General features: G+C 53.4%; 2 protein-coding genes across 2 annotated transcripts; both read right to left on the bottom strand.

The window, feature by feature from the left end:
• Positions 1-1,738: 1,738 nt before the first annotated feature.
• On the bottom strand, positions 1,739-18,797 carry LOC116937251 (uncharacterized). Its single transcript, XM_076062560.1, has 5 exons — positions 18,207-18,797; positions 11,592-11,719; positions 6,666-6,862; positions 2,928-3,530; positions 1,739-1,848 (listed from the first exon to the last, which is right to left on the bottom strand). Exons 1-5 carry the CDS (start codon positions 18,446-18,448, stop codon positions 1,774-1,776), a joined length of 1,245 nt encoding a protein of 414 aa, XP_075918675.1. The 5' UTR covers positions 18,449-18,797; the 3' UTR covers positions 1,739-1,773.
• A 55-nt stretch (positions 18,798-18,852) lies between these two features.
• On the bottom strand, positions 18,853-25,295 carry LOC142919860 (protein phosphatase 1D-like). Its single transcript, XM_076062528.1, has 3 exons — positions 25,104-25,295; positions 23,870-24,077; positions 18,853-19,400 (listed from the first exon to the last, which is right to left on the bottom strand). Exons 1-3 carry the CDS (start codon positions 25,179-25,181, stop codon positions 19,096-19,098), a joined length of 591 nt encoding a protein of 196 aa, XP_075918643.1. The 5' UTR covers positions 25,182-25,295; the 3' UTR covers positions 18,853-19,095.
• Positions 25,296-26,585: the final 1,290 nt, after the last annotated feature.

Below are 26,585 nucleotides of genomic sequence, written 5' to 3'. Positions count from 1 at the left end.
CCCAGCTGTGCTCCGTCATTTATGGACGGCCCCTTAACACACGTTTCAGCTATCATTTGTATTACTATACTCATCCTATCTACGATATTCATTATACAACCTATCCAGACTAGGATTCAAAGTCTAAATCTTATCCTGGCTATCATTTGTATTGCCGGACTTATCACGTCTATGATAAGCATTAAACAGCCCCGTCGTGACTGAGATGGACAATACGAATATCTTAGCACTATGAGAATCACTGCAGAGCTTACGTTAACTAGAACCGATAACGCTCACAATCATTCATCAATTAAGCGATACGTAAGGTCTAACTTATACACGTTACGACTAAGCAAAATGGGCCTCAATTCTGGCAGCCCAAACAATAGAACAATTTCAAACGCTGCAAAATCGTCAACAACTATTTAATACTTATTTAAAACAATTAACAAACAAGCGTACGCACAGACACACACAGACACACACACAGACACACACACAGACACAGTGACACACACACACAGACACACACACAGACACACAGACAGACACACACACACAGACAGACACATACACACAGACAGACACACACACAGACACACAGACACACACACAGACACACAGACACACACACAGACACACACAGACACACACACAGACACACACACACAGACACACACAGACACACACACAGACACACACACAGACACACACACAGACACACACAGACACATAGACACACACACAGTGACACAGACACACAGACACACACGCCGATCAAACCCCCTAACATCGATGCGCTAGCCGTGCGGATCGCACGCCCAGAGAGAGACGAGACATCGCCCTGGAGAGAGACGCCGCCACCACCCATCATCGCCCTCCTCCGTGTTCGCGTGAATCACCTTCGCCACCTTCGCCACCTTCGCCACCGTCGTCGTCCACACCGCCGCCGCGTCTGACTAAAGAGTTTCGTGGGGGGCTACGGCAACCGGAGGGGGGGGGGGGAGGAGGGCGGGGGACAGCCCCCCAGGACCTGGGAAGCTCTCCCTCACGCCAAAAACAAAACCTTCACTCGCGACGTCGTCGCCATCGCCGCCAACGACCGGGACGTGACTAGAGCGGCACGCGGACGAGGGGGACCCACTACCAGGGTCCCTCTACCGGGGTCCCCCTACCAGGGTCCCTCTACCAGGGTTCTACTACCAGGGTCCCTCTACCAGGGTCCCTCTACCGGGGTCCCTCTACCAGGGTCCCTCTACTGGGGTCCCTCTACCAGGGTCCCACTACCGGGGTCCCTCTACCGGGGTCCCTCTACCAGGGTCCCTCTACCGGGGTCCCTCTACCGGGGTCTCTCTACCGGGGTCCCTCTACCAGGGTCCCACTACCGGGGTCCCTCTACCGGGGTCCCTCTACCGGGGTCCCTCTACCAGGGTCCCTCTACCGGGGTCCCTCTACCAGGGTCCCCGCTAGTCTGAGGCGCTAGTCTGAGGCGCTAGTCTGAGGCGCCAGTCTGAGGCGCTAGTCTGAGGCGCTAGTCTGAGGCGCCAGTCTGAGGCGCTAGTCTGAGGCGCTAGTCTGAGGTGCTAGTCTGAGGCACCAGTCTGAGGCGCTAGTCTGAGGCACTAGTCTGAGGCACTAGTCTGAGGCGCTAGTCTGAGGCGCTAGTCTGAGGCGCCAGTCTGAGGTGCTAGTCTGAGGCGCCAGTCTGAGGTGCTAGTCTGAGGTGCTAGTCTGAGGTGCTAGTCTGAGGCGCTAGTCTGAGGTACTAGTCTGAGGCGCTAGTCTGAGGTGCTAGTCTGAGGCGGTGCCCTCGTGAGGGCCGCTCCTGCGGCTGCGCTTGCTGGGAATCTCCTCCTGGCTGCAGCCCTGGAAAGGGAGGGGGTGGGGAGTTACCCACACACAGAGACCCATAGACTCACCACACATAGAGACCCATAGACTCACCACACACAGAGACCCATAGACTCACCACACACAGAGACCCATAGACTCACCACACACAGAGACCCATAGACTCACCACACACAGAGACCCATAGACTCACCACACAGAGACCCATAGACTCACCACACACAGAGACCCATAGACTCACCACACATAGAGACCCATATACTCACCACACACAGATACCCATAGACTCACCACACACAGAGACCCATAGACTCACCACACACAGAGACCCATAGACTCACCACACACAGAGACCCACAGACTCACCACACACAGAGACTCATAGACTCACCACACACAGAGACCCATAGACTCACCACACACAGAGACCCATAGACTCACCACACACAGAGACCCATAGATTCACCACACACAGAGACTCATAGACTCACCACACACAGAGACCCATAGACTCACCACACACAGAGACCCATAGACTCACCACACACAGAGACCCATAGACTCACCACACACAGAGTCACAGCATTACCGTCCGACACCAATGAGGTAGGGGATCGTTTCGCTGGACAGACAAACACACGCACACTTACACACAAACACACATACACACAAACACACGTACACACACACGTACACATCCACACACACACGCACACACACACGTACACACAAACACACACACATACACACAAACACACATACACACACAAACACATATACACACACACACACGTACACACACAAACACGCACACATACACACAAACACACATAAACACATATACACACACACACACAAACACGCACACATACACACAAACACACACACGTACACACATACACACAAACACACGTACACGCACACACACACGCACACGCACGCACACGTACACACGTACACACACACAAACACGCACACATACACACAAACACACACACACGCACACAAATACACATACACACAAACACACGTACACACGCACACACATACACACGTACACACACACACACCACGCATCGTGACGGTGCCCTCACCAGGTCAGCCAGCAGTGGAGTGAACTTCCCACTGCTGCTGTTGCCGCTGCTGCTGCTGTTGTTGTTGCTGCTGCTGCTGTTGTTGCTGGGTAGCTCCTCGGTGCCCGGCCCTCGTAGAACCTCGGTTCCACTCCTGGCCAGGGCTGACGCACGGACAGCGCCACCACCACCACCACCAGCGACCATTCCTCCTCCGCCGGCAACGAGCTCGGCGCCGGCGGCGCCGTCGGCACCGAGCCGGGGCGCCGGCGACGCCGCCGACGGGCACAGCCGCGCCACCACGGCGCTCACGTTGTCGGCCTTGGTGCCGAGCCGGTGCCAGCGGGACAGCGCCTCCGCCACCAGCGCCTGCGCCAGCGTCAGGTCTACACCGCTGCTGCTGCTGCTGTTGCTGCTGCTGCTGCTGCTGGCACCACCGGCACAACAACCAGCACCACCAGCAGCACAACCACCGGCACAACCACCGGCAGCACCACCAGCACAACCACCGGAACCACCAGCAGCACAACCACCGGCAGCACCACCAGCACAACCACCGGCACCACCACCAGCACAACCACCGGCACCACCAGCAGCACAACCACCGGCACCACCGCCGCTGGCCTGCAGGATGAGACGTGTAAGTGCATGTAGACGTGTGTGTGTGTGTATGTATATAGTGTGTGTGCGTAGACGTGTGTGTGCGTAGACGTGTGTGTGTAGACGTGTGTGTATATGTAGACGTGTGTGTGTAGACATAGTGTGTGTGTGTGCATGTAGACGTGTGTGTGTGTATGTAGACGTGTGTGTGTGTATGTAGACGTGTGTGTGTGTGTATATTGTGTGTGTGTATGTAGACGTGTGTGTATGTAGACGTGTGTGTATATGTGTGTGTGTGTATGTAGACGTGTGTGTGTGTATGTAGACGTGTGTGTGTGTGTGTAGACGTGTTTGTGTGTATGTAGACGTGTGTGTGTGTATGTAGACGTGTGTGTGTGTAGACGTGTGTGTGTGTGTATGTAGACGTGTGTGTGTGTATGTAGACGTGTGTGTGTATATGTGTGTGTGTGTATGTAGACGTGTGTGTGTATGCAGACGTGTGTGTGTGTATGTAGACGTGTGTGTGCATGTAGACGTGTGTGTGTGTAGACGTGTGTGTGTGTGTATATAGTGTGTGTATGTATAGTGTGTGTGTGTGCATGTAGACGTGTGTGTGGTAGACGTGTGTGTGTATGTAGACGTGTGTGTGTGTATGTAGACGTGTGTGTGTGTGTAGACGTGTGTGTGTATATATACGTGTGTGTGTGTGTGTATGTAGACGTGTGTGTGTATGTAGACGTGTGTGTGTGTATGTAGACGTGTGTGTATATGTGTGTGTGTATGTAGACGTGTGTGCGTGTATGTAGACGTGTGTGTGTGTGTAGACGTGTGTGTGTGTGTGTGTAGACGTGTGTGTGTGTATGTAGACGTGTGTGTGTGTGTATGTAGACGTGTGTGTGTGTGTATATAGTGTGTGTGTGTATGTAGACGTGTGTGTGTATGTAAACGTGTGTGTGTGTATGTAGACGTGTGTGTGTGTATGTAGACGTGTGTGTGTATGTAGACGTGTGTGTGTGTATGTAGACGTGTGTGTGTGTATGTAGACGTGTGTGTGTGTATGTTGACGTGTGTGTGTATGTAGACGTGTGTGTGTGTATGTAGACGTGTGTGTGTATATGTGTGTGTGTGTCTGGACCACTGGACGGGTTCCGCAGGATTGGAAGTATGCCCTGGTGGTCCCCCTGTAACAACTACAGGGGCATCTCACTCCTCAGTGTGCCGGGAAAGGTCCTGGCAAGGATTATTCAACATCGCCTTGCCAGGCACGCTGAGGAGAGGCTTGCGGAACCCCAATGCGGTTTCAGGAAAGGGCGGTCCTGCACAGATGCCATTTTTCTGTCCATCTGCTACAGCAGAGGTGTAGGGAATTCCAACAAGACCTACATCTCTGCTTTATTGACCTGGTCAAGGCCTATGATACCATCAGTAGGCCTGGGCTCTGGGTCGTTCTTCGTGCTTTTGGAGTACCTGACCCTCTGCTCACGATCATTAAGGACCTTCATGATAGTGAGCGGGCCCGGGTAAAACTACGTGGCCGGGAGTCAGAGCCATTCCCTGCACACCTTGTGGTGCGGCAGGGATGTCCTCTGGCTCCCACATTATTTAACATATATTTTGACCACGTAGTTCGTGAAGCCTTCAATAGCTGTACCGGGGGAATCTCCATATGGTACAGATATAATGGGAGGCTAATCGATGCCCGGGTGCGGTCAAGGGATGGCTCCCTATTGCTCAACCACGTTATGTATGCTGATGATTTGGTAATAGCTGCTCAGTCAGAGGAGGAGTTGGAGACGCTGCTGCTGAGACTGGAGCGTGCCACTAAGAGGTGGGGCCTTACCATCAGCCCCACCAAAACTAAGCACCTGCCTGGGTATTTTGTACCATCGGACACTCCACCCCCACAACTCCCAATCGGTGATGGGGCAGTTGTGGAGAGAGTGGAGAGTTTCCCATACCTGGGCAGTGTGCTTATGACTGGCTCCAGTTTAACAGCAGAGGTCTCACTCCGAATCAGTCGAGCGGCAATATCTTTTCATCGGTTGCGTAACGCTGTGTGGAAGCTACCTGGTCTCTCGCTCCGCACTAAGCTTCAGGTCTTCTCGGCCACGGTCATTCCCTCCCTTCTCTCGCCGGTTGGAAACATTTAGGCTGGCCTGCCTACGATCCATCCTGGGTTTAACCAGACTGGATTGTGTGAGGTGCTCACAAATCCTTGAAAGATCTGGGCAGGGTCCCATCGGTGAGCTCCTCCGGCAGGCAAGGCTGCGATGGCTGGGTCATGTAGCCCGCATGCCCAGCCACCGCATGCCGAAACAGCTTTTGTTTGGCCAGATTGAGCGGGCTAAGCGGGCGCGGCACGGGCTAGAGAAGAGATGGAGTGATGTGGTACAGGAGGACGTGGAGCTGAGTGGACTTGCCGATGACTGGTACCAGCGGTGTCAAGATCGGCCTCTGTGGAGGAGGCTCGTGAAGGATGCTACTGGGCAGTTGGAGGCAGTCGCCCTCCAACAACAACGGAGGGCGGAGGAGCGACGCTCAGAACAACGAGCGGAGCGCCGGGTGGCTAAAGCACAGCAGGTTGGCACAGTAGGGGGCACAGGTGGTGCATCAGCCAGTCATCTCAGTCAGTCGACCTGTGGCACCTGGGTCTGCCCCGTGACCTCCTGCCAGCGGGCGTTCGACACTTCACGTGGCCTCAGGGTGCACATAGCCTGGCACAAGCGTCGTGGTGACGTCACCGCCACTTAGTGGCGAATGGCGGTTGTTGTTGTGTGTATGTAGACGTGTGTGTGTGTGTAGACGTGTGTGTATGTAGACGTGTGTGTGTATGTAGACGTGTGTGTGTATGTAGACGTGTGTGCGTGTATGTAGACGTGTGTGAGTGTATGTAGACGTGTGTGTGTGTATAGTGTGTGTGTAAACGTGTGTGTGTGTATGTAGACGTGTGTGTATGTAGACGTGTGTGTGTATGTAGACGTGTGTGTGTGTGTGTGTATGTAGACGTGTGTGTGTGTGTATGTAGACGTGTGTGTGTGTGTATGTAGACGTGTGTGTGTGTGTGTATGTAGACGTGTGTGTGTGTATGTATGTAGACGTGTGTGTGTGTATGTAGACGTTTGTGTGTATGTAGACGTGTGTGTGTGTATGTAGACGTGCCCGTGCTCGCTGCTGCTGCTGTGCGTCCGCCCGATGACAGAGCGCCACGGCCTCTGTGGGCGTGAGGACATCCCAGACTCCGTCGGTGGCCAGCACCAGGTAGCGGTGGTGCCCTGGGTCCAGCCTGTAGGCGCTGACGTCCGGCTCGGGGGAGACCACAAACTGGGCGCTCGCAAAGTCGTAGCTCCAGAGGTCCCCTGTGGGATATCGCCAACACACACACACGTACACACGTACACACACACACGTACCACACACACACACGTACACACACACACGTACTCACACACGTACACACTCACACACGTACACACTCACACACACGTACACACACACGTACACACACACACACGTACACACACACGTACACACACACACGTACACACTCACACACGTACACACTCACACACGTACACACACACACACGTACACACACGTACACACACACGTACACACACACGTACACACACACACGTACACACACACGTACACACACACACACGTACACACACACACGTACACACACACACACACACGTACACACACACACACGTACACACGTACGCACACACGTACACACACACACGTACACACACACATGTACACACACACACGTACACACACACTTACACACGTACACACACACACACGTACACACACGTACACACACGTACACACACACACACGTACACACACACACGGACACGTACACACACGGACACACGTACACACACACGTACACACGCACACACGTACACACACATGTACACACACACGTACACACACGTACACACACACGTACACACACGTACACACACACGTACACACACACACGTACACACACACACGTACACACGCGTACACACACTCGTAAACACACACGTAAACACACCTACGCGTACACACACATATACATGAACACACGTTTCACAACAACCGCCATTCGCCACTAGGTGGCGATGACATAACCAGGGCGCCTGTGCCAGGCTACGTGCACTTTTAACGCCAGATGAAGTGTCGAATGCCCGCTGGCAGGAGGTCGCCAGGAGGTGCCACGGGTGTGTATAGGTGTGTGTGTAGGTGTGTGTGTAGGTGTGTGTAGGTGTGTGTGTAGGTGTGTGTGTAGGTGTGTGTGTGTAGGGGTGTGTGTGTAGGTGTGTGTGTAGGTGTGTGTGTAGGTGTGTGTAGGTGTGTGTAGGTGTGTGTATAGGTGTGTGTGTAGGTGTGTGTAGGTGTGTGTGTAGGTGTGTGTGCCGGACGGGCAACTCTGTCGTGGACAGTGCTGTGGGGGGAGGTCCAATTTTGATTGGCTCCTCCCCTCATGGCATATGTGTCCACCACAGGGGCTAAACGGGGGCTCTGGATGGATGTGAGGGGCTGGTAACCCCTCCACCTTCAATTAATTACCACTAAACCACGAATTAAGAATATATAACTAATAAGCTTGTGCCGGAGGCCCCGGGAGGCCAGGCGTCTATGACGTCTCCTGGCCAAACCCCAATTGGCGGAGCCAGGAGATTGAATATCTACCCTCGGGGCTCCTCCAGAAACAACGAAAAACCACTACGGGTGGCCACGTGGAATGTTCGAACACTCACTGCGGAGGAGAGGCTGCCACTCCTCTGTCGGGAGCTGGACCGGTACCGCCTGGATCTATGTGACATTCAGGAGGTCCGGTGGACCGGCTCTGGCTCCTGCCACTATGAGGGGTGGACAGTCCTCTACTCGGGGCAGCAGACTGCCAAACAACAGGGTGTGGCTCTTCTTTTGAACAAAAGAATAATGGGGCGTGGGAACATGGCGGTGAGGTGTGGGAAGCTGTAAGTCCCAGGCTACTTTGGGCTCGCCTTCCCATCAACTGGAGGCGAGGAATGGTGGTCGTGGTTACTTATGCCCCCACCGAAGATGAACATCCGTGGAGGGATGCAGGCAAAGCCGATGAGTCAGATGCCTTCTATGACCTCCTGTCACAGGTGCTGGCTAAAGTGGCCCCTCGGGATAGAGTCATCATGTTGGGTGACTTAAATGCCCGAGTTGGTCATGATACTGGCACCTGGTCTGGAGTGATTGGAGGGCATGGGCTAGATCAGCTCAATAACAACGGTAGAAGGCTGCTAGATTTTTGTGCAACCCATGGGCTAGTAATTACCAACACGCTGTTCCGGCATCGGCGCATCCACACAACATCATGGATGCATGCCGGGTCCAAGCAAGAACATCTGCTGGACTACATAGTGACGGACCAGCGGATGCTAGCCCATGTCATTGACACCAGGACCTACCGTGGAGCTGATCTGCCTTCTGACCATCCGACTAGTCATCTGTAAGATGTGTCTGCTATTCTTCAACTCCGGTGGTGGGTGTACACCCAGGACCCCATTCCAACCTAAAGTGGCCTGGTCTCAGTTATCTGATGAAAGTTGCAAGCGAGAATTTCATCATCGCTTGCGGCTGGGATTGGCATCGTCCCCGACTCCTCCTGATGTCGAGGGTAAATGGGCGAGGTTTAGGACTGTGACTCATGCAGCTGCAATGGCTGCTTTGGGTACGCGGTCCAGACCTCCCCAGAGACCCTGGCTGACAGAGGAGGTGTTCAGGATGGTTGAGAAAAAACGACAGGCCCACTGTCATCGGTTACAGAATCCCACGTCAGAGAATGAGGAGGCTTACCGCAGCCTTCGCTCGGAGGTTCGGAGAGCCATGAGGTGCTGCAAGGATGGGTGGTGGTCGCGGGTTGCTGAGGAGATGGAGTCTGCCTCAGTGGCCCGTGATCACAAATCTCTATTTAACTCCATCCAAAAAGTAATTTGCAGCGCAACACCTATTACCATCATTAGGGGAAAAAACGGTGACCCAATCTTCGACCCCCAGGAACAGGTTTGCAGATTTGCTGAGCATTTCTGTGAGGTCCTGGGGGAGGGAAAATCCCTCAGCCGGGAAAATATCGTGGCACAAAGTGAGGATGACCCTGCTGAGGCTGCGGTGCCTCAAATATTGGAAGAAGTCACCCCCTGTGAGTGGCTGGCTGAAGTGCCATCTGTTGAGGAAGTACTGAAGGCCATCCGGAGTCTGAGACCAGGAAAGGCAGCGGGCAGAGATGATCTCCCAAGCGAAATGCTGAGGGAGGGCGGCGTTTGTGCACAGACTGCCCTATATGACATCATAACAACAGTCTGGACCACTGGACGGGTTCCGCAGGACTGTAACAACTACAGGGGCATCTCACTCCTCAGTGTGCCGGGAAAGGTCCTGGCAAGGATTATTCAACATCGCCTTGCCAGGCACGCTGAGGAGAGGCTTGCGGAGCCCCAATGCGGTTTCAGGAAAGGGCGGTCCTGCAAAGATGCCATATTTTCTGTCCGTCTGCTACAGCAGAGTTGTAGGGAATTCCAAAAAGACCTACATATCTGCTTTCTTGACCTGGTCAAGGCCTATGATACCATCAGTAGACCTGGGCTCTGGGTTGTTCTTCGTGCTTTTGGAGTACCTGACCCTCTGCTCACGATCATTAAGGACCTTCATGATGGTGAGCGGGCCCGGGTAAAACTACGTGGCCGGGAGTCAGAGCCATTCCCTGTACACCTTGGGGTGCGACAGGGATGTCCTCTGGCTCCCACATTATTTAACATCTATTTTGACCATGTAGTTCGTGAAGCCTTCAATAGCTGTACCGGGGGACTCTCCATATGGTACATATATAATGGTAGGCTGATCGATGCCCGGGTGCGGTCAAGGGATGGCTCCCTATTGCTCAACCACGTCATGTATGCTGATGATTTGGTAATAGCTGCTCATTCAGAGGAGGAGTTGGAGACGCTGCTGCTGAGACTGGAGCGTGCCACTAAGAGGTGGGGCTTTACCATCAGCCCCACCAAAACTAAGCACCTGCCTGGGTATTTTGTACCATCGGACACTCCACCCCCACAACTCCCAATCGGTGATGGGGCAGTTGTGGAGAGAGTGGAGAGTTTCCCATACCTGGGCAGTGTGCTTATGACCGGCTCCAGTTTAACAGCAGAGGTCTCACTCCGAATCAGTCGAGCGGCAATATCTTTTGATCGGTTGCGTAACGCTGTGTGGAAGCTACCTAGTCTGTCGCTCCGCACTAAGCGTCAAGTCTTCTCGGCCACGGTCATTCCCTCCCATCTCTACGCTTGCGAAACGTGGACCCCCCTAATGGAACATCTTCGCCGGTGTGAAACATTTAGGCTGGCCTGCCTACGATCCATCCTGGGTTTAACCAGGCTGGATTGTGTGAGGAGCTCACAAATCCTTGAAAGATCTGGGCAAGGCACCATCGGTGAGCTCTTCCGGCGGGCAAGGCTGTGATGGCTGGGTCATGTAGCCCGCATGCCTAGCCACCGCATGCCGAAACAGCTTTTGTTCGGCCGGATTGAGGGGGCTAAACGAGCGCGGCACGGGCTAGAGAAGAGATAGAGTGATGTGGTACAGGAGGACGTGGAGCTGAGTGGACTTGCCGATTACTGGTACCAGCGGTGTCAAGATCGGCCTCTGTGGAGGAGGCTCGTGAAGGATGCTACTGGGCAGTTGGAGGTAGTCGCCCTCCAACAACAACGGAGGGCGGAGGAGCGACGCTCAGAACAACGAGCGGAGCGCCGGGTGGCTAAAGCACAGCAGGTTGGCACAGTAGGGGGCACAGGTGGTGCATCAGCCAGTCATCTCAGTCAGTCGACCCGTGGCACCTGGGTCTGCCCCGTGACCTCCTGCCAGCGGGCGTTCGACACTTCACGTGGCCTCAGGGTGCACATAGCCTGGCACAAGCGTCGTGGTGACGTCACCGCCACTTAGTGGCGAATGGCGGTTGTTGTTGTTGTTGTGTAGGTGTGTGTGTAGCTGTGTGTGTGTGTAGGTGTGTGTGTGTGTAGGTGTGTGTGTAGGTGTGTGTGTAGGTGTGTGTGTGTGTACCGAGGGAGCGTGACACGGCCAGGAAGGGGATGTCCTCCGTGGCTGAGCTTTGCTGCCCAGGGCCGCAGTGAGCCACAAGGGGCCTCCTCCAGGCCACACAGCAAGGCCCCCCTGGCTTCCTCATCACCCTGGTGGGCAGACACACAAAGACAAAGATCCCCCGTGTAGCCTTAACAGACTGTACGGGCAAGTGCTGTTAGCGAGCACACACAAAGACAAAGATCCCCCGTGTAGCCTGTAACAGACTGTAGGGGCAAGTGCTGTTAGCGAGCACACACAAAGACAAAGATCCTCTGTGTAGCCTGTAACAGACTGTAGGGGCAAGTGCTGTTAGCGAGCACACACAAAGACAAAGATCCCCCGTGTAGCCTGTAACAGACTGTAGGGGCAAGTGCTGTTAGCGAGCAGCACCTACGAATGCCGGAAAGGTACACGAGGGGGTGGGTGCCCAGCACCACGCCCGGCCGCCTTTGTATCCCTAGTGGCGATGTTTACACACCGCACCAGGTATTCATTTGAGGCTTAGTCGACCTAGGGGAGGCCCTGGACCGGTTCAGATAATCGTGACTGGTGTTGGCTGTGAGCGGGAATCGAACCCGGGTCATCAGGTTCGTAGCACAGCGCGCAAACCACTACACTACTCCTCCCCATACACCCATACACACATACACACACACACACATATATACACACACACAACAACAACCGCCATTCGCCACTAAGTGGCAGTGACGTCACCACGACGCTTGTGCCAGGCTATGTGCACCCTGAGACCACGTGAAGTCTCGAACGCCCGCGGGCAGGAGGTCACGGGGCAGACCCAGGTGCCACGGGTCGACTGACTGAGACGACTGGCTGATGCACCACCTGTGCCCCCTACTGTGGCAACCTGCTGTGCTTTAGCCACCCGGCGTTCCGCTCATTGTTGTGAGCGTCGCTCCTCCGCCCTCCGTTGTTGTTGGAGGGCGACTGCCTCCAACTGCCCAGAAGCGTCCTTCACAAGCCTCCTCCACAGAGGCCGATCTTGACACCGCTGGCACCAGTCATCGGCAAGTCCACTCAGCTCCACGTCCTCCTGTACCACATCACTCCATCTCTTCTCTAGCCCGTGCCGCGCTCGTTTAGCCCCCTCAATCCGGCCGAACAAAAGCTGTTTTGGCATGCGGTGGCTGGGCATGCGGGCTACATGACCCAGCCATCGCAGCCTTGCCCGCCGGAGGAGCTCACCGATGGGACCTTGCCCAGATCTTTCAAGGATTTGTGAGCTCCTCACACAATCCAGTCTGGTTAAACCCAGGATGGATCGTAGGCAGGCCAGCCTAAATGTTTCTAACCGGCGAATATGTTTCATTAGGGGGGTCCACGTTTCGCAAGCGTAGAGAAGGGAGGGAATGACCGTGGCCGAGAAGACCTGAAGCTTACTGTGGAGCGACAGACCAGGTAGCTTCCACACAGCGTTACACAACCGATGAAAAGATATTGTCGCTGGACTGATTCGGAGTGAGACCTCTGCTGTTAAACTGGAGCCGGTCATAAGCACACTGCCCAGGTATGGGAAACTCTCCACTCTCTCCACAACTGCCCCATCACCGATTGCGAGTTGTGGGGGTGGAGTGTCCGATGGTACAAAATACCCAGGCAGGTGCCTGGGTATTATACACATAAACACACACAGACACACATACACACACACGCACAGACACACAGACACACACATACACACACAGACACACACACATACACACACATACACACATACACACACACATACACACACACACATACACACACATACACAAGAACAACAACAACCGCCATTCGCCATTAAGTGGCGGTGACGTCACCACGACGCTTGTGCCAGGCTATGTTCACCCTGAGGCCACGTGAAGTGTCGAACGCCCGCTGGCAGGAGGTCACGGGGCAGACCCAGGTGCCACGGGTCGACTGACTGAGATGACTGGCTGATGCAGCACCTGTGCCCCCTACTGTGCCAACCTGCTGTGCTTTAGCCACCCGGCGCTCCGCTCGTTGTTGTGAGCGTCGCTCCTCTGCCCTCCGTTGTTGTTGGTGGGCGACTGCCTCCAACTGCCCAGTAGCGTCCTTCACGAGCCTCCTCCACAGAGGCCGATCTTGACACCGCTGGTACCAGTCATCGGCAAGTCCACTCAGCTCCACGTCCTCCTGTACCACATCACTCCATCTCTTCTCTAGCCCGTGCTGCGCCCGCTTAGCCCCCTCAATCTGGCCGAACAAAAGCTGTTTCGGCATGAGGTGGCTGGGCATGCGGGCTACATGACCCAGCCATCGCAGCCTTGCCCACCGGAGGAGCTCACCGATGGGACCTTGCCCAGATCTTTCAAGGATTTGTGAGCTCCTCACACAATCCAGTCTGGTTAAACCCAGGATGGATCGTAGGCAGGCCAGCCTAAATGTTTCTAACCGGCAAAGATGTTCCATTAGGGGGGTCCATGTTTCGCAAGCGTATAGAAGGGAGGGATTGACCGTGGCCGAGAAGACCTGAAGCTTAGTGCGGAGCGACAGACCAGGTAGCTTCCACACAGCGTTACGCAACCGATGAAAAGATATTGCCGCTCGACTGATTCGGAGTGAGACCTCTGCTGTTAAACTGGAGCCGGTCATAAGCACACTGCCCAGGTATGGGAAACTCTCCACAATCTCCATAACTGCCGCATCACCGATTGGGAGTTGTGGGGGTGGAGTGTCCGATGGTACAAAATACCCAGGCAGGTGCTTAGTTTTGGTGCGGCTGATGGTAAGGCCCCACCTCTTAGTGGCACGCTCCAGTCTCAGCAGCAGCGTCTCCAACTCCTCCTCTGAATGAGCAGCTATTACCAAATCAGCAGACATAACGTGGTTGAGCAATAGGGAGCCATCCCTTGACCGCACCCGGGCATCGATCAGCCTCCCATTATATCTGTACCATATGGAGATTCCCCCGGTACAGCTATTGAAGGCTTCACGAACTACGTGGTCAAAATAGATGTTAAATAATGTGGGAGCCAGAGGACATCCCTGTCGCACCCCAAGGTGTACAGGGAATGGCTCTGACTCCCGGCCACGTAGTTTTACCCGGGCCCGCTCATCATCATGAAGGTCCTTAATGATCTTGAGCAGAGGGTCAGGTACTCCAAAAGCACGAAGAACAACCCAGAGCCCAGGCCTACTGATGGTATCATAGGCCTTGACCAGGTCAAGAAAGCAGAAAAGTAGGTATTTTTGGAATTCCCTACACCTCTGCTGTAGCAGACGGACAGAAAATATGGCATCTGTGCAGGACCGCCCTTTCCTGAAACCGCATTGGGGCTCCGCAAGCCACTCCTCAGCGTGCCTGGCAAGGCGATGTTGAATAATCCTTGCCAGGACCTTTCCCGGCACACTGAGGAGTGAGATGCCTCTGTAGTTGTTACAGTCTGTGCGGTCCCCCTTCTTAAAAAGGGGGACCACCAGGGCATCCTTCCAATCCTGCGGAACCCGTCCAGTGGTCCAGACTGTTGTTATGATGTCATATAGGGCAGTCTGTGCACAAACGCCGCCCTCCCTCAGCATTTCGCTTGGGAGATCATCTCTGCCCGCTGCCTTTCCTGATCTCAGACTCCGGATCGCCTTCAGTACTTCCTCAACAGATGGCACCTCAGCCAGCCACTCACAGGGGGTGACTTCTTCCAATATTTGAGGCACCGCAGCCTCAGCAGGGTCATCCTCCCTTTGTGCCACGATGTTTTCCTGGCTGAGGGATTTTCCCTCCCCCAAGACCTCACAGAAATGCTCAGCAAATCTGTAAACCTGTTCCTGGGGGTCGGAGATTGGATCACCGTTTTTCCCCCTAATGATGGTAATAGGTGTGGCGCTGCAGGTTACTTTTTTGATGGAGTTAAATAGAGATTTGTGATCCCGGGCCACTGATGCAGACTCCATCTCCTCAGCAACCCGCGACCACCACCCATCCTTGCAGCGCCTCACGGCTCTCCGAACTTCCGAGCGAAGGCTGCGGAAAGCCTCCTCATTCTCTGACGTGGGATTCTGTAGCCGATGACAGTGGGCCTGTCGCTTTTTCTCAACCATCCTGAACACCTCCTCTGTCAGCCAGGGTCTCTGGGGAGGTCTGGACCGCGTACCCAAAGCAGCCATTGCAGCTACATGAGCCACAGTCCTAAACCTCGCCCATTTACCCTCGACATCAGGAGGAGTCGGGGACGATGCCAATCCCAGCCGCAAGCGATGATGAAATTCTCGCTTGCAACTTTCATCAAATAACTGAGACCAGGCCACTTTAGGTTGTAATGGGGTCCTGGGTGTACACCCACCACCAGAGTGGAAGAATGGCAGGCGCATCTTACAGATGACTAGTCGATGGTCAGAGGGCAGATCAGCTCCATGGTAGGTCCTGGTGTCAAGGACATGGGCTCGCATCCGCTGGTCCGTCACTAGGTAGTCCAGCAGATGTTCTTGCTTGGACCCGGCATGCATCCATGATGTTGTGTGGATGCGCCGATGCCGGAACAGCGTGTTGGAAATTACAAGCCCATGGGCTGCACAAAAATCTAGTAGCCTCCTACCGTTGTTATTGAGCTGATCTGGCCCATGCTCTCCAATCACTCCAGACCAGGTGCCAGTATCATGACCAACTCGGGCATTGAAGTCACCCAACATGATGACTCTATCCCGAGGGCCCACTTTAGCCAGCACCTGTGACAGGTCATAGAAGGCATCTGACTCATCGGCTTTGCCTGCATCCCTCCACGGATGTTCATCTTCGGTGGGGGCATAAGTAACCACGACCACCATTCCTCGCCTCCGGTTGATGGGAAGGCGAGCCCAAAGTAGCCTGGGACTTACAGCTTCTCACACCTCACCGCCACGCTCCCACGCCCCCTTCATTATTTTGTTCAAAAGAAGAGCCACACCCTGTTGTTTAGCAGTCTGCTGCACCGAGTATAGGACTGTCCACCCCTCATGGTGGCAGGAGCCAGAGCCGGTCCACCGGATCTCCTGAATGCCACATAGATCCAGGCGGTACCGGTCCAGCTCCCGACAGAGGAGTGGCAGCCTCTCCTCCGCAGTGAGCGTTCGAACATTCCACGTGGCCACCCGTAGTGGTTTTTCGTTGTTTCTGGAGGAGCCCCGAGGGTAGATATTCAATCTCCTGGCTCCACATACACACAACAACAACAACAACCGCCATTCGCCACTAAGTGGCGGTGACGTCACCACGACGCTTGTGCCAGGCTATGTGCACCCTGAGGCCACGTGAAGTGTCGAACGCCCGCTGGCAGGAGGTCACGGGGCAGACCCAGGTGCCACGGGTCGACTGACTGAGATGACTGGCTGATGCACCACCTGTGCCCCCTACTGTGCCAACCTGCTGTGCTTTAGCCACCCGGCGCTCCGCTCGTTGTTCTGAGCGTCGCTCCTCCGCCCTCCGTTGTTGTTGGAGGGCGACTGCCTCCAACTGCCCAGTAGCATCCTTCACGAGCCTCCTCCACAGAGGCCGATCTTGACACCGCTGGTACAAGTCATCGGCAAGTCCACTCAGCTCCACGTCCTCCTGTACCACATCACTCCATCTCTTCTCTAGCCCGTGCCGTGCCCACTTAGCCCCCTCAATCCGGCTGAACAAAAGCTGTTTCGGCATGCGTTGGCTGGGCATGCGGGCTACATGACCCAGCCATCGCAGCCTTGCCCGCCGGAGGAGCTCACCGATGGGACCTTGCCCAGATCTTTCAAGGATTTGTGAGCTCCTCACACAATCCAGTCTGGTTAAACCCAGGATGGATCGTAGGCAGGCCAGCCTAAATGTTTCTAACCGGCGAATATGTTTCATTAGGGGGGTCCACGTTTCGCAAGCGTAGAGAAGGGAGGGAATGACCGTGGCCGAGAAGACCTGAAGCTTAGTGTGGAGCGACAGACCAGGTAGCTTCCACACGTTACGCAACCGATGAAAAGATATTGCCGCTCGACTGATTCGGAGTGAGACCTCTGCTGTTAAACTGGAGCCAGTCATAAGCACACTGCCCAGGTATGGGAAACTCTCCACTCTCTCCACAACTGCCCCATCACCAATTGGGAGTTGTGGGGGTGGAGTGTCCGATGGTACAAAATACCCAGGCAGGTGCTTAGTTTTGGTGGGGCTGATGGTAAGGCCCCACCTCTTAGTGGCACGCTCCAGTCTCAGCAGCAGCGTCTCCAATTCCTCCTCTGAATGAGCAGCTATTACCAAATCATCAGCATACATAACGTGGTTGAGCAATAGGGAGCCATCCTTTGACCGCACCCGGGCATCGATCAGCCTCCCATTATATCTGTACCATATGAAGATTCCCCCGGTACAGCTACTGAAGGCTTCACGAACTACGCGGTCAAAATAGATGTTAAATAATGTGGGAGCCAGAGGACATCCCTGTCGCACCCCAAGGTGTACAGGGAATGGCTCTGACTCCCGGCCACGTAGTTTTACCCGGGCCCGCTCACCATCATGAAGGTCCTTAATGATCGTGAGCAGAGGGTCAGGTACTCCAAAAGCACGAAGAACGACCCAGAGCCCAGGCCTACTGATGGTATCATAGGCACACACACACATACACACGAATGTCTTACCGCCCGCCCAGCCTCTCGATGCGTTCCCTCTCCACTGGATCCTCCGGCTTGTGGTCGCGCGTCAACGCCACGGCAAGTAGCGGCACCACCTCGTCCACCACCTCGTCCACCACCTCCTCCTCCACCTCGTCCACCTCCTCATCCACCACCTCGTCCACCTCCTCCACCACCTCGTCCACCTCCACCACCTTGTCCACCTCCTTGTCCACCACCACCTCCTTGTCCACCTCCTCCTCTTCCATCTCGTCCACCACCTCGTCCACCTCCTCCTCCACCTCGTCCACCACCTCCTCCTTGTCCACCTCCTGCCGGGGCGGTGGTGGTGGTGGTTGTGACAGTGGTGGCCGTGGTGGTGGCGGTGGTTGTGACAGTGGTGGTGGTGGTGGTTGTGACAGTGGTGGTGGTGGTGGTTGTGACAGTGGTGGTGGTGGTTGTGACAGTGGTGGCCGTGGCGGTGGTTGTAGTGGTGGTGGTTGTGACAGTGGTGGCCGTGGTGGTGGCGGTGGTTGTGACAGTGGTGGTGGTGGTTGTGACAGCGGTGGTGGTGGTGGTTGTGACAGTGGTGGTGGTGGTTGTGACAGTGGTGGTGGCCGTGGTGGTGGTGGTGGTGGTGGTTGTGACAGTGGTGGTGGTGGTGGTTGTGACAGTGGTGGCCGTGGTGGTGGTGGTGGTTGTGACAGTGGTGGTGGTTGTGACAGTGGTGGTGGTGGTTGTGACAGTGGTGGTGGTGGTTGTGGTGGTTGTGACAGTGGTGGTTGTGGTTGTAGTTGTGGTGGTTGTGACAGTGGCGGTGGTTGCGGTGTTGCCACGGCTTGGCCGATGGGCGCTATGAAGTCCGCCACAACTTGGCCATGCGTAGGTGGGGTTCCGTCCCAGGCTAGGTGGGCCTTCACAGAAGGGGGGCCCATGTCCGAAGGGGGGTCCGCTGAATAAATGGGGCGCAAGGAAGAAGGGGGGCCCGCTGAATAAATGGGTCGCAGTGAGGAAGGGGGGGCCAATGAATAGACGGGGTGCATTGAAGGGGGGGGGGTCCGTCGGCGGGGGTGCCCCCCCCCCGGGGGTGCCGCTGGGCGATGACGGCTCGCGAGTCTCCCACGTGGGCGACGTAGAGCTCGTCACCGCCCCTGATGAGGCAGCAGCAAGCCGTGGTGCCTGCGGTGCTGGGATGGCCCTGCGGTGTGCGCGGCCAGTTAACTGTAGGGGGGGGGGGTTAGACAGAGGTGTGGGTGAGTGACTGAGTGGGTGGGTAGGTGGGTGATTGAGTGACTGTGTGAGTGGGTGGGTGAGTAATTGAGTGGGTGGGTGAGTGACTGAGTGGGTGAGTGACTGTGTGAGTGGGTGGGTGGGTGAGTGACTGAGTAGGTGGGTGAGTGACTGAGTGGGTTAGTGACTGAGTGGGTGGGTGAGTGATTGAGTGGGTGGGTGGGTGAGTGACTGTGTGAGTGGGTGGGTGGGTGAGTGATTGAGTGGGTGGGTGAGTGACTGAGTGGGTTAGTGACTGTGTGGGTGGGTGGGTGAGTGAGTGACTGAGTGGGTGAGTGACTGTGTGAGTGAGTGGGTGGGTGAGTGATTGAGTGGGTGGGTGAATTAGTGGGTGAGTGACTGTGTGAGTGGGTGGGTGGATGGGTGAGTGACTGAGTGGGTGGGTGAGTGACTGAGTGGGTGAGTGACTGTGTGGGTGGGTGAGTGACTGAGTGGGTGAGTGACTGTGTGAGTGGGTGGGTGGGTGAGTGATTGAGTGGGTGGGTGAGTGACTGAATAGGTGGGTGAGTGACTGAGTGGGTTAGTGACTGAGTGGGTGGGTGGGTGAGTGATTGAGTGGGTGGGTGGGTGAGTGACTGTGTGGGTGGGTTAGTGACTGAGTGGGTGAGTGACTGTGTGAGTGGGTGGGTGGGTGAGTGATTGAGTGGGTGGGTGGTGTGCCAAAAAAACCTCTGGAAGGTAAGATGGACAATTGTTGCTCGGAATTTTATGTTATTAAATTTGTTATAACAAAAATTAAATTGTAAAAGTTTTTTGGTATTTTGAAACGTTTTACAATTTTCAATGTTATTGAACAAAAATATATCAAATATGAAAAATGTTGCGAGAATCTCTTACACATTAGCCATGGGTGAAATAAATTTATTGTGCAACATTCACTGCCATTAATGCAGTGCTACAGTGAAATGCAGCGAAGTGTTTGATGACATTATTTCTGTCAATATTCCCTGCCATTACATTGAGACAAAATAAAATTAGACTCTGATCAATTTATTGGTAACTCTACCACTTCTCTTTGCTCTTCGTTATTTCCTAAGTAACTTCAGACAGCATCAGCCACACTCACGTTTCTTCACTCTCCGCTATCAAGCAGCATCCATCGGAGAAGATCAAATTCATTATGAGACCTCCTTTGCCAGTAACAAGATATAGTAATAGGTTTTACCCTTTTAACTGGCAGAAAAACTGACACCTTTATTCAAGGCATCATGTTTGCAATAACCACAACACAAGCAGTCAAAATGCAAACAAAAGAGACAACTCTGATAATAATATTGGGACTGTCCTTGAATTTGATTGGTCCACACCCGAGACGGCTTTTCTTAGAGCCTTCCCTGATCCACAAATTAAACCAATTTCAATGTTTATTTTGCCTCTATCAGCTACATTTGGCCCCAATCACACAACAAAACGTTGCGCCTTTTGGCGTAATCATCACCTGGTCTAACACCGCAAGTGTGAGACGTCATCATCATCTGGTCTAACACCGCAAGTGTGAGACGTCATCATCACCTGGTCTAACACCGCAAGTGTGAGACGTCATCATCATATGGTCTAACACCGTGTGTGTGACGTCATCACCTGGTCTAACACCGCAAGTGTGAGACGTCATCATCACCTGGTCTAACACCGCAAGTGTGAGACATCATCATCATCTGGTCTAACACCGCAAGCGTGAGACATCATCACCTGGTCTAACACCGCCTGTGTGAGACGTCATCATCACCTGGTCTAACACCGCAAGTGTGAGACATCATCATCATCTGGTCTAACACTGCGTTTGTGAGACGTCATCATCACCTGGTCTAACACCGCAAGTGTGAGACGTCATCATCACCTGGTCTAACGCCGCAAGTGTGTGACGTCATCATCATCATCTGGTCTAACGCCGCAAGTGTGAGACGTCATCATCATCTGGTCTAACACCGCAAGTGTGAGACGTCATCATCATCATCTGGTCTAACACCGCGTGTGAGATGTCATCATCATCTGGTCTAACACCGCAAGTGTGAGACGTCATCATCATCTGCTTTAACACCGCAAGTGTGAGACGTCATCATCACCTGGTCTAACACCGCAAGTGTGAGACGTCATCATCACCTGGTCTAACACCGCAAGTGTGTGACGTCATCATCACCTGGTCTAACACCGCAAGTGTGAGACGTCATCGTCACCTGGTCTAACACCGCAAGTGTGAGACGTCATCATCACCTGGTCTAACACCGCAAGTGTGAGACGTCATCATCATCTGGTCTAACACCGCAAGTGTGAGACGTCATCATCACCTGGTCTAACACCGCAAGTGTGAGACGTCATCATCATCATCTGGTCTAACACCGCGTGTGAGACGTCATCATCATCTGGTCTAACACCGCAAGTGTGAGACGTCATCATCACCTGGTCTAACACTGCAAGTGTGAGACGTCGTCATCACCTGGTCTAACACAGCGTGTGAGACGTCATCATCATCTGGTCTAACACCGCGTGTGTGAGACGTCATCATCACCTGGTCTAACACCGCAAGTGTGAGACGTCATCATCACCTGGTCTAACACCGCAAGTGTGAGACGTCATCATCATATGGTCTAACACCGTGTGTATGACATCATCACCTGGTCTAACACCGCAAGTGTGAGACGTCATCATCACCTGGTCTAACACCGCAAGTGTGAGACGTCATCATCATCATCTGGTCTAACACCGCAAGCGTGAGACGTCATCATCACCTGGTCTAACACCGCCTGTGTGAGACGTCATCATCACCTGGTCTAACACTGCGTGTGTGAGACGTCATCATCACCTGGTCTAACACCGCAAGTGTGAGACATCATCATCATCTGATCTAACACTGCGTGTGGAGGACGTCATCATCACCTGGTCTAACACCGCAAGTGTGAGACGTCATCATCACCTGGTCTAACGCCGCAAGTGTGTGACGTCATCATCATCATCTGGTCTAACGTCGCAAGTGTGAGACGTCATCATCATCTGGTCTAACACCGCAAGTGTGAGACGTCATCATCATCATCTGGTCTAACACCACGTATGAGACGTCATCATCATCTGGTCTCACATGCAAGTGTGAGACGTCATCATCACCTGGTCTAACACCGCAAGTGTGAGACGTCGTCATCACCTGGTCTAACACAGCGTGTGAGACATCATCATCTGGTCTAACACCGCGTGTGTGAGACGTCATCATCACCTGGTCTAACACCGCAAGTGTGAGACGTCATCATCACCTGGTCTAACACCGCAAGTGTGAGACGTCATCATCACCTGGTCTAACACCGCAAGTGTGAGACGTCATCATCATCTGGTCTAACACCGCGTGTGAGACGTCATCATCACCTGGTCTAACACCGCAAGTGTGAGACGTCATCATCATCATCTGGTCTAACACCGCGTGTGAGACGTCATGTGTGAGACGAGGCTCTAAGGGAAGCTGTCTCGGGTGTGGACTTATCAATTCCACCGCCAATGCATTATCAGAGCTGTGTGTTTTGTGTTTGCATTCCGACCGCAGGTATTGTGCTCAATGCACAAACAATGACTCCTTGTACACGAAAAAAATGGTGTCAGTTTTGTTGCCAGATGAAAGGGTTAAATTTTTTTTTATCATATTGTGCTACAGGCAAACGAGGTTCAAATGGTGGAACAAAACGTTAATTTAGTGTAGTGTATAGTGTAGTGTATAGTGTAATGTAGTGTGTAGTGTAGTGTGTAGTATATAGTGTAGTGTAGTGTATAGTAGTGTATAGTGTAGTGTATAGTGTAGTGTATAGTAGTGTATAGTAGTGTATAGTGTAGTGTATAGTGTAGTGTATAGTGTAGTGTATAGTAGTGTAGTGTATAGTAGTGTAGTGTATAGTATAGTGTATAGTAGTGTAGTGCATAGTAGTGTATAGTAGTGTATAGTGTAGTGTATAGTGTAGTGTATAGTAGTGTATAGTAGTGTATAGTGTAGTGTATAGTGTAGTGTATAGTAGTGTAGTGCATAGTAGTGTATAGTAGTGTATAGTGTAGTGTATAGTAGTGTATAGTAGTGTAGTGTATAGTGTAGTGTATAGTAATGTATAGTAGAGTAATGTATAGTAGTGTAGTGTATAGTGTAGTATATAGTGTAGTGTATAGTAGTGTAGTGTATAGTGTAGTGTATAGTAGTGTAGTGTATAGTGTAGTGTATAGTAGTGTATAGTGTAGTGTATAGTAGTGTATAGTGTAGTGTATAGTGTAGTGTATAGTGTAGTGTATATAGTAGTGTATAGTAGTGTAGTGTATAGTATAGTAGTGTATAGTATAGTAGTGTATATAGTAGTGTATAGTAGTGTATAGTGTAGTGTATAGTATAGTATAGTAGTGTATAGTGTAGTGTATAGCGCAGCACGCGTGAGACCCACCCAGCTCCTCCCCCATGGCGCGCTGGCACGCTAGAAAGCCGTCACGGATGGCGTGGCAAACTCCCACGGGGTCGGCGGCGCCCCACAGCCCGGGCTGGGCGCGGATCGAGGGCCAGAGGCAGCGGCGGGCGAATCGAGCGGCCTGGGGGCCGCCGTGGCCGTCGAACACGGCCAGGAAGATGGCGTCCCCGTCGCCCTCGGTGGAGACCTGCGGGCACGGGGCGGCGAGGGGAACGTCACGTGACGCGAGCGGTGCATTGTGGGTCGGTCCTAGGCCTCGACCGGCGACCCGGCGGACAAAGAGGACAAAGATCCCCCGTGCAGCCTTGGCGGACCGTAGAGGCGAGTGCCGTTAGCGAGCGGCGCCAGCGATGGCCGCGAGGGCACACGAGGGGGTGGGTGGCCGGCACCACGCCCGGCCGCCTTTGTCTCCCCGGTGGCGATGTTCACGCACCGCACCGGGTACTCGTTTGAGGCCGAATCGACCTAGGGGGAGGCCCAGGACCGGTTCAGATAATCGCCACTGGGCGTTGGCCGTGAGCGGGAATCGAACTCGGGGTCGCCAGGTTCATAGTGCAGCGCGCTAACCGCTACACTATCGCTCCCCAAACACACAGAGACACACACACACAGACACACACAGAGACACACACACACAGACACACACAGACACACAGACACACACACAGACACACACACAGACACACACACAGACACACACACAGACACACACACAGACACACACAGAGACACACACAGAGACACACACAGACACACAGAGACACACATACACACAGACACACACAGAGACACACAGAGACACACAGACACACACAGACACACACAGAGAAACACAGAGACACACACAGACACACACACAGAGACACACACACACAGACACACACACAGACACACACACACAGACACACACAGACACACACACAGAAACACACACAGATACACACACAGACACACACACAGACACACACAGAGACACACACACAGAGACACACACACAGAGACACACACAGAGACACACACACACAGACACACACACAGAGACACACACACAGACAAACACAGAGACACACAGAGACACACACAGACACACACACAGAGACACACACACACAGAGACACACACACAGAGACACACACACAGAGACACACACAGACACACACAGAGACACACAGACACACACACACAGACACACACACACAGAGACTCCGCCCACCTCTGTGATGTCCTCCATGTAGCGCCGCCCCCCACGGTTGGAATCGGCGCTCACGATCAGCTTCAATGGGCTCGACATGGTGCAACCTTAACACACACACACAGACAGACACATACAGACACACAGAGACACACACACATACACACACACAGAGACACACACACAGACACACACACAGACACACACACACAGACACACACACAGACACACAAACACAGATACACACAGACACAGACACACACACACAAACACACACACAACAACCTGTGTCTCTGTGTGTGTGTGTCTGTGTGTGTCTCTGGTGCAACCTTACCCCACACATACACACACAATAACCTGTGTGTGTCTGTGTGTGTGTTTGTGTGTGTGTCTCTGTGAGTCTGTGTGTGTCTGTGTGTCTCTGTGTGTGTCTGTGTGTGTCTGTGTGTGTGTCTCTGGTGCAACCTCACCCCCCACACACACACAACCTCTATGTGTCTGTGTGTGTGTCTCTCTGTGTGGCTGTGTGTGTGTCTGTGTGTGTGTGTCTCTGGTGCAACCTCACCCCACACACACAACCACCTCTGTGTCTGTGTGTGTGTGTCTGTGTGTGTCTGTGTCTCTGTGTGTGTGTGTCTGTGGTGCAACCTCACCCCACACACACAACCTGTGTGTGTGGGGTGAGGTTGCACAAGAGACACACACACACAGACACACACAACCTGTGTGTGTGTCTCTGTGTGTCTGTGTCTGTCTGTGTGTGTGTCTCTTGTGCAACCTCACCCCACACACACACACAACCTGTGTGTCTGTGTGTGTGTGTATGTCTGTGTGTGTGTAGTCGTGCTCTCACTGCGGGCTACTCACAACACTGATGACAAATGTCTCCGTGACTACCACGTTTTTGCCATCGTAAAATGACAGATTAATAATAAAGAAAAATTAGGTTAATAATGAAAAATGACAGATTAATAATAAACACAAATTAGGTTAATAATGAAAAATGACAGATTAATGACAGACTCATAATGAACAATGACAGATTAATAATGAAAACCACAGACTAATCATGGAAAATGACAGATTAATAATAAACAGAAAAGCCTTAAAGCCCTAAGCGTGTTGTGGTGGCAGCAGCAGCAGTCACGAGACACACCCCGTGACGTTGCCGGGGCAAGCCAGGGCAAGCCAGGGTAACACACGCCTCACACCACACACACAGCCTCACACTACACACAGCCTCACAGTACACACACAGCCTCACACTACACACACACAGCCTCACACTACACACAGCCTCACACCACACACACAGCCTCACACTACACACACAGCCTCACACTACACAGCCCACACCACACACAGCCTCACACTACACACACACAGCCTCACACTACACACAGCCTCACACCACACACACACACAGCCTCACACTACACACAGCCTCACACCACACACAGCCTCACACTACACACACACAGCCTCACACCACACACACAGCCT

Source organism: Petromyzon marinus, unplaced genomic scaffold, assembly GCF_048934315.1.
Source record: "Petromyzon marinus isolate PM22_M1 ecotype Great Lakes invasive population unplaced genomic scaffold, UKy_Petmar_22M1.pri1.0 PM_G_Scaffold_65, whole genome shotgun sequence".
Lineage (NCBI taxonomy): Eukaryota > Metazoa > Chordata > Hyperoartia > Petromyzontiformes > Petromyzontidae > Petromyzon > Petromyzon marinus.
This window is presented reverse-complemented; position numbering and strand designations above follow the sequence as displayed.

Excerpts from the sequence above, each read along its gene's own strand:
- LOC142919860 (XM_076062528.1), bottom strand. The coding sequence starts at position 25,181 with ATGTCGAGCCCATTGAAGCTGATCGTGAGCGCCGATTCCAACCGTGGG. Across the intron at positions 24,078-25,103 it reads ACATGGAGGACATCACAGAG|GTCTCCACCGAGGGCGACGG; the intron begins GTGGGCGGAGTC and ends CCGTGCCCGCAG. Across the intron at positions 19,401-23,869 it reads CGCCATGGGGGAGGAGCTGG|TTAACTGGCCGCGCACACCG; the intron begins GTGGGTCTCACG and ends CCCCCCCTACAG.
- LOC116937251 (XM_076062560.1), bottom strand. The coding sequence starts at position 18,448 with ATGGAAGAGGAGGAGGTGGACAAGGAGGTGGTGGTGGACAAGGAGGTG. Across the intron at positions 6,863-11,591 it reads GGCCGTGTCACGCTCCCTCG|GGGACCTCTGGAGCTACGAC; the intron begins GTACACACACAC and ends GATATCCCACAG. Across the intron at positions 3,531-6,665 it reads AGCAGCAGCAGCGAGCACGG|GCCAGCGGCGGTGGTGCCGG; the intron begins GCACGTCTACAT and ends CTCATCCTGCAG.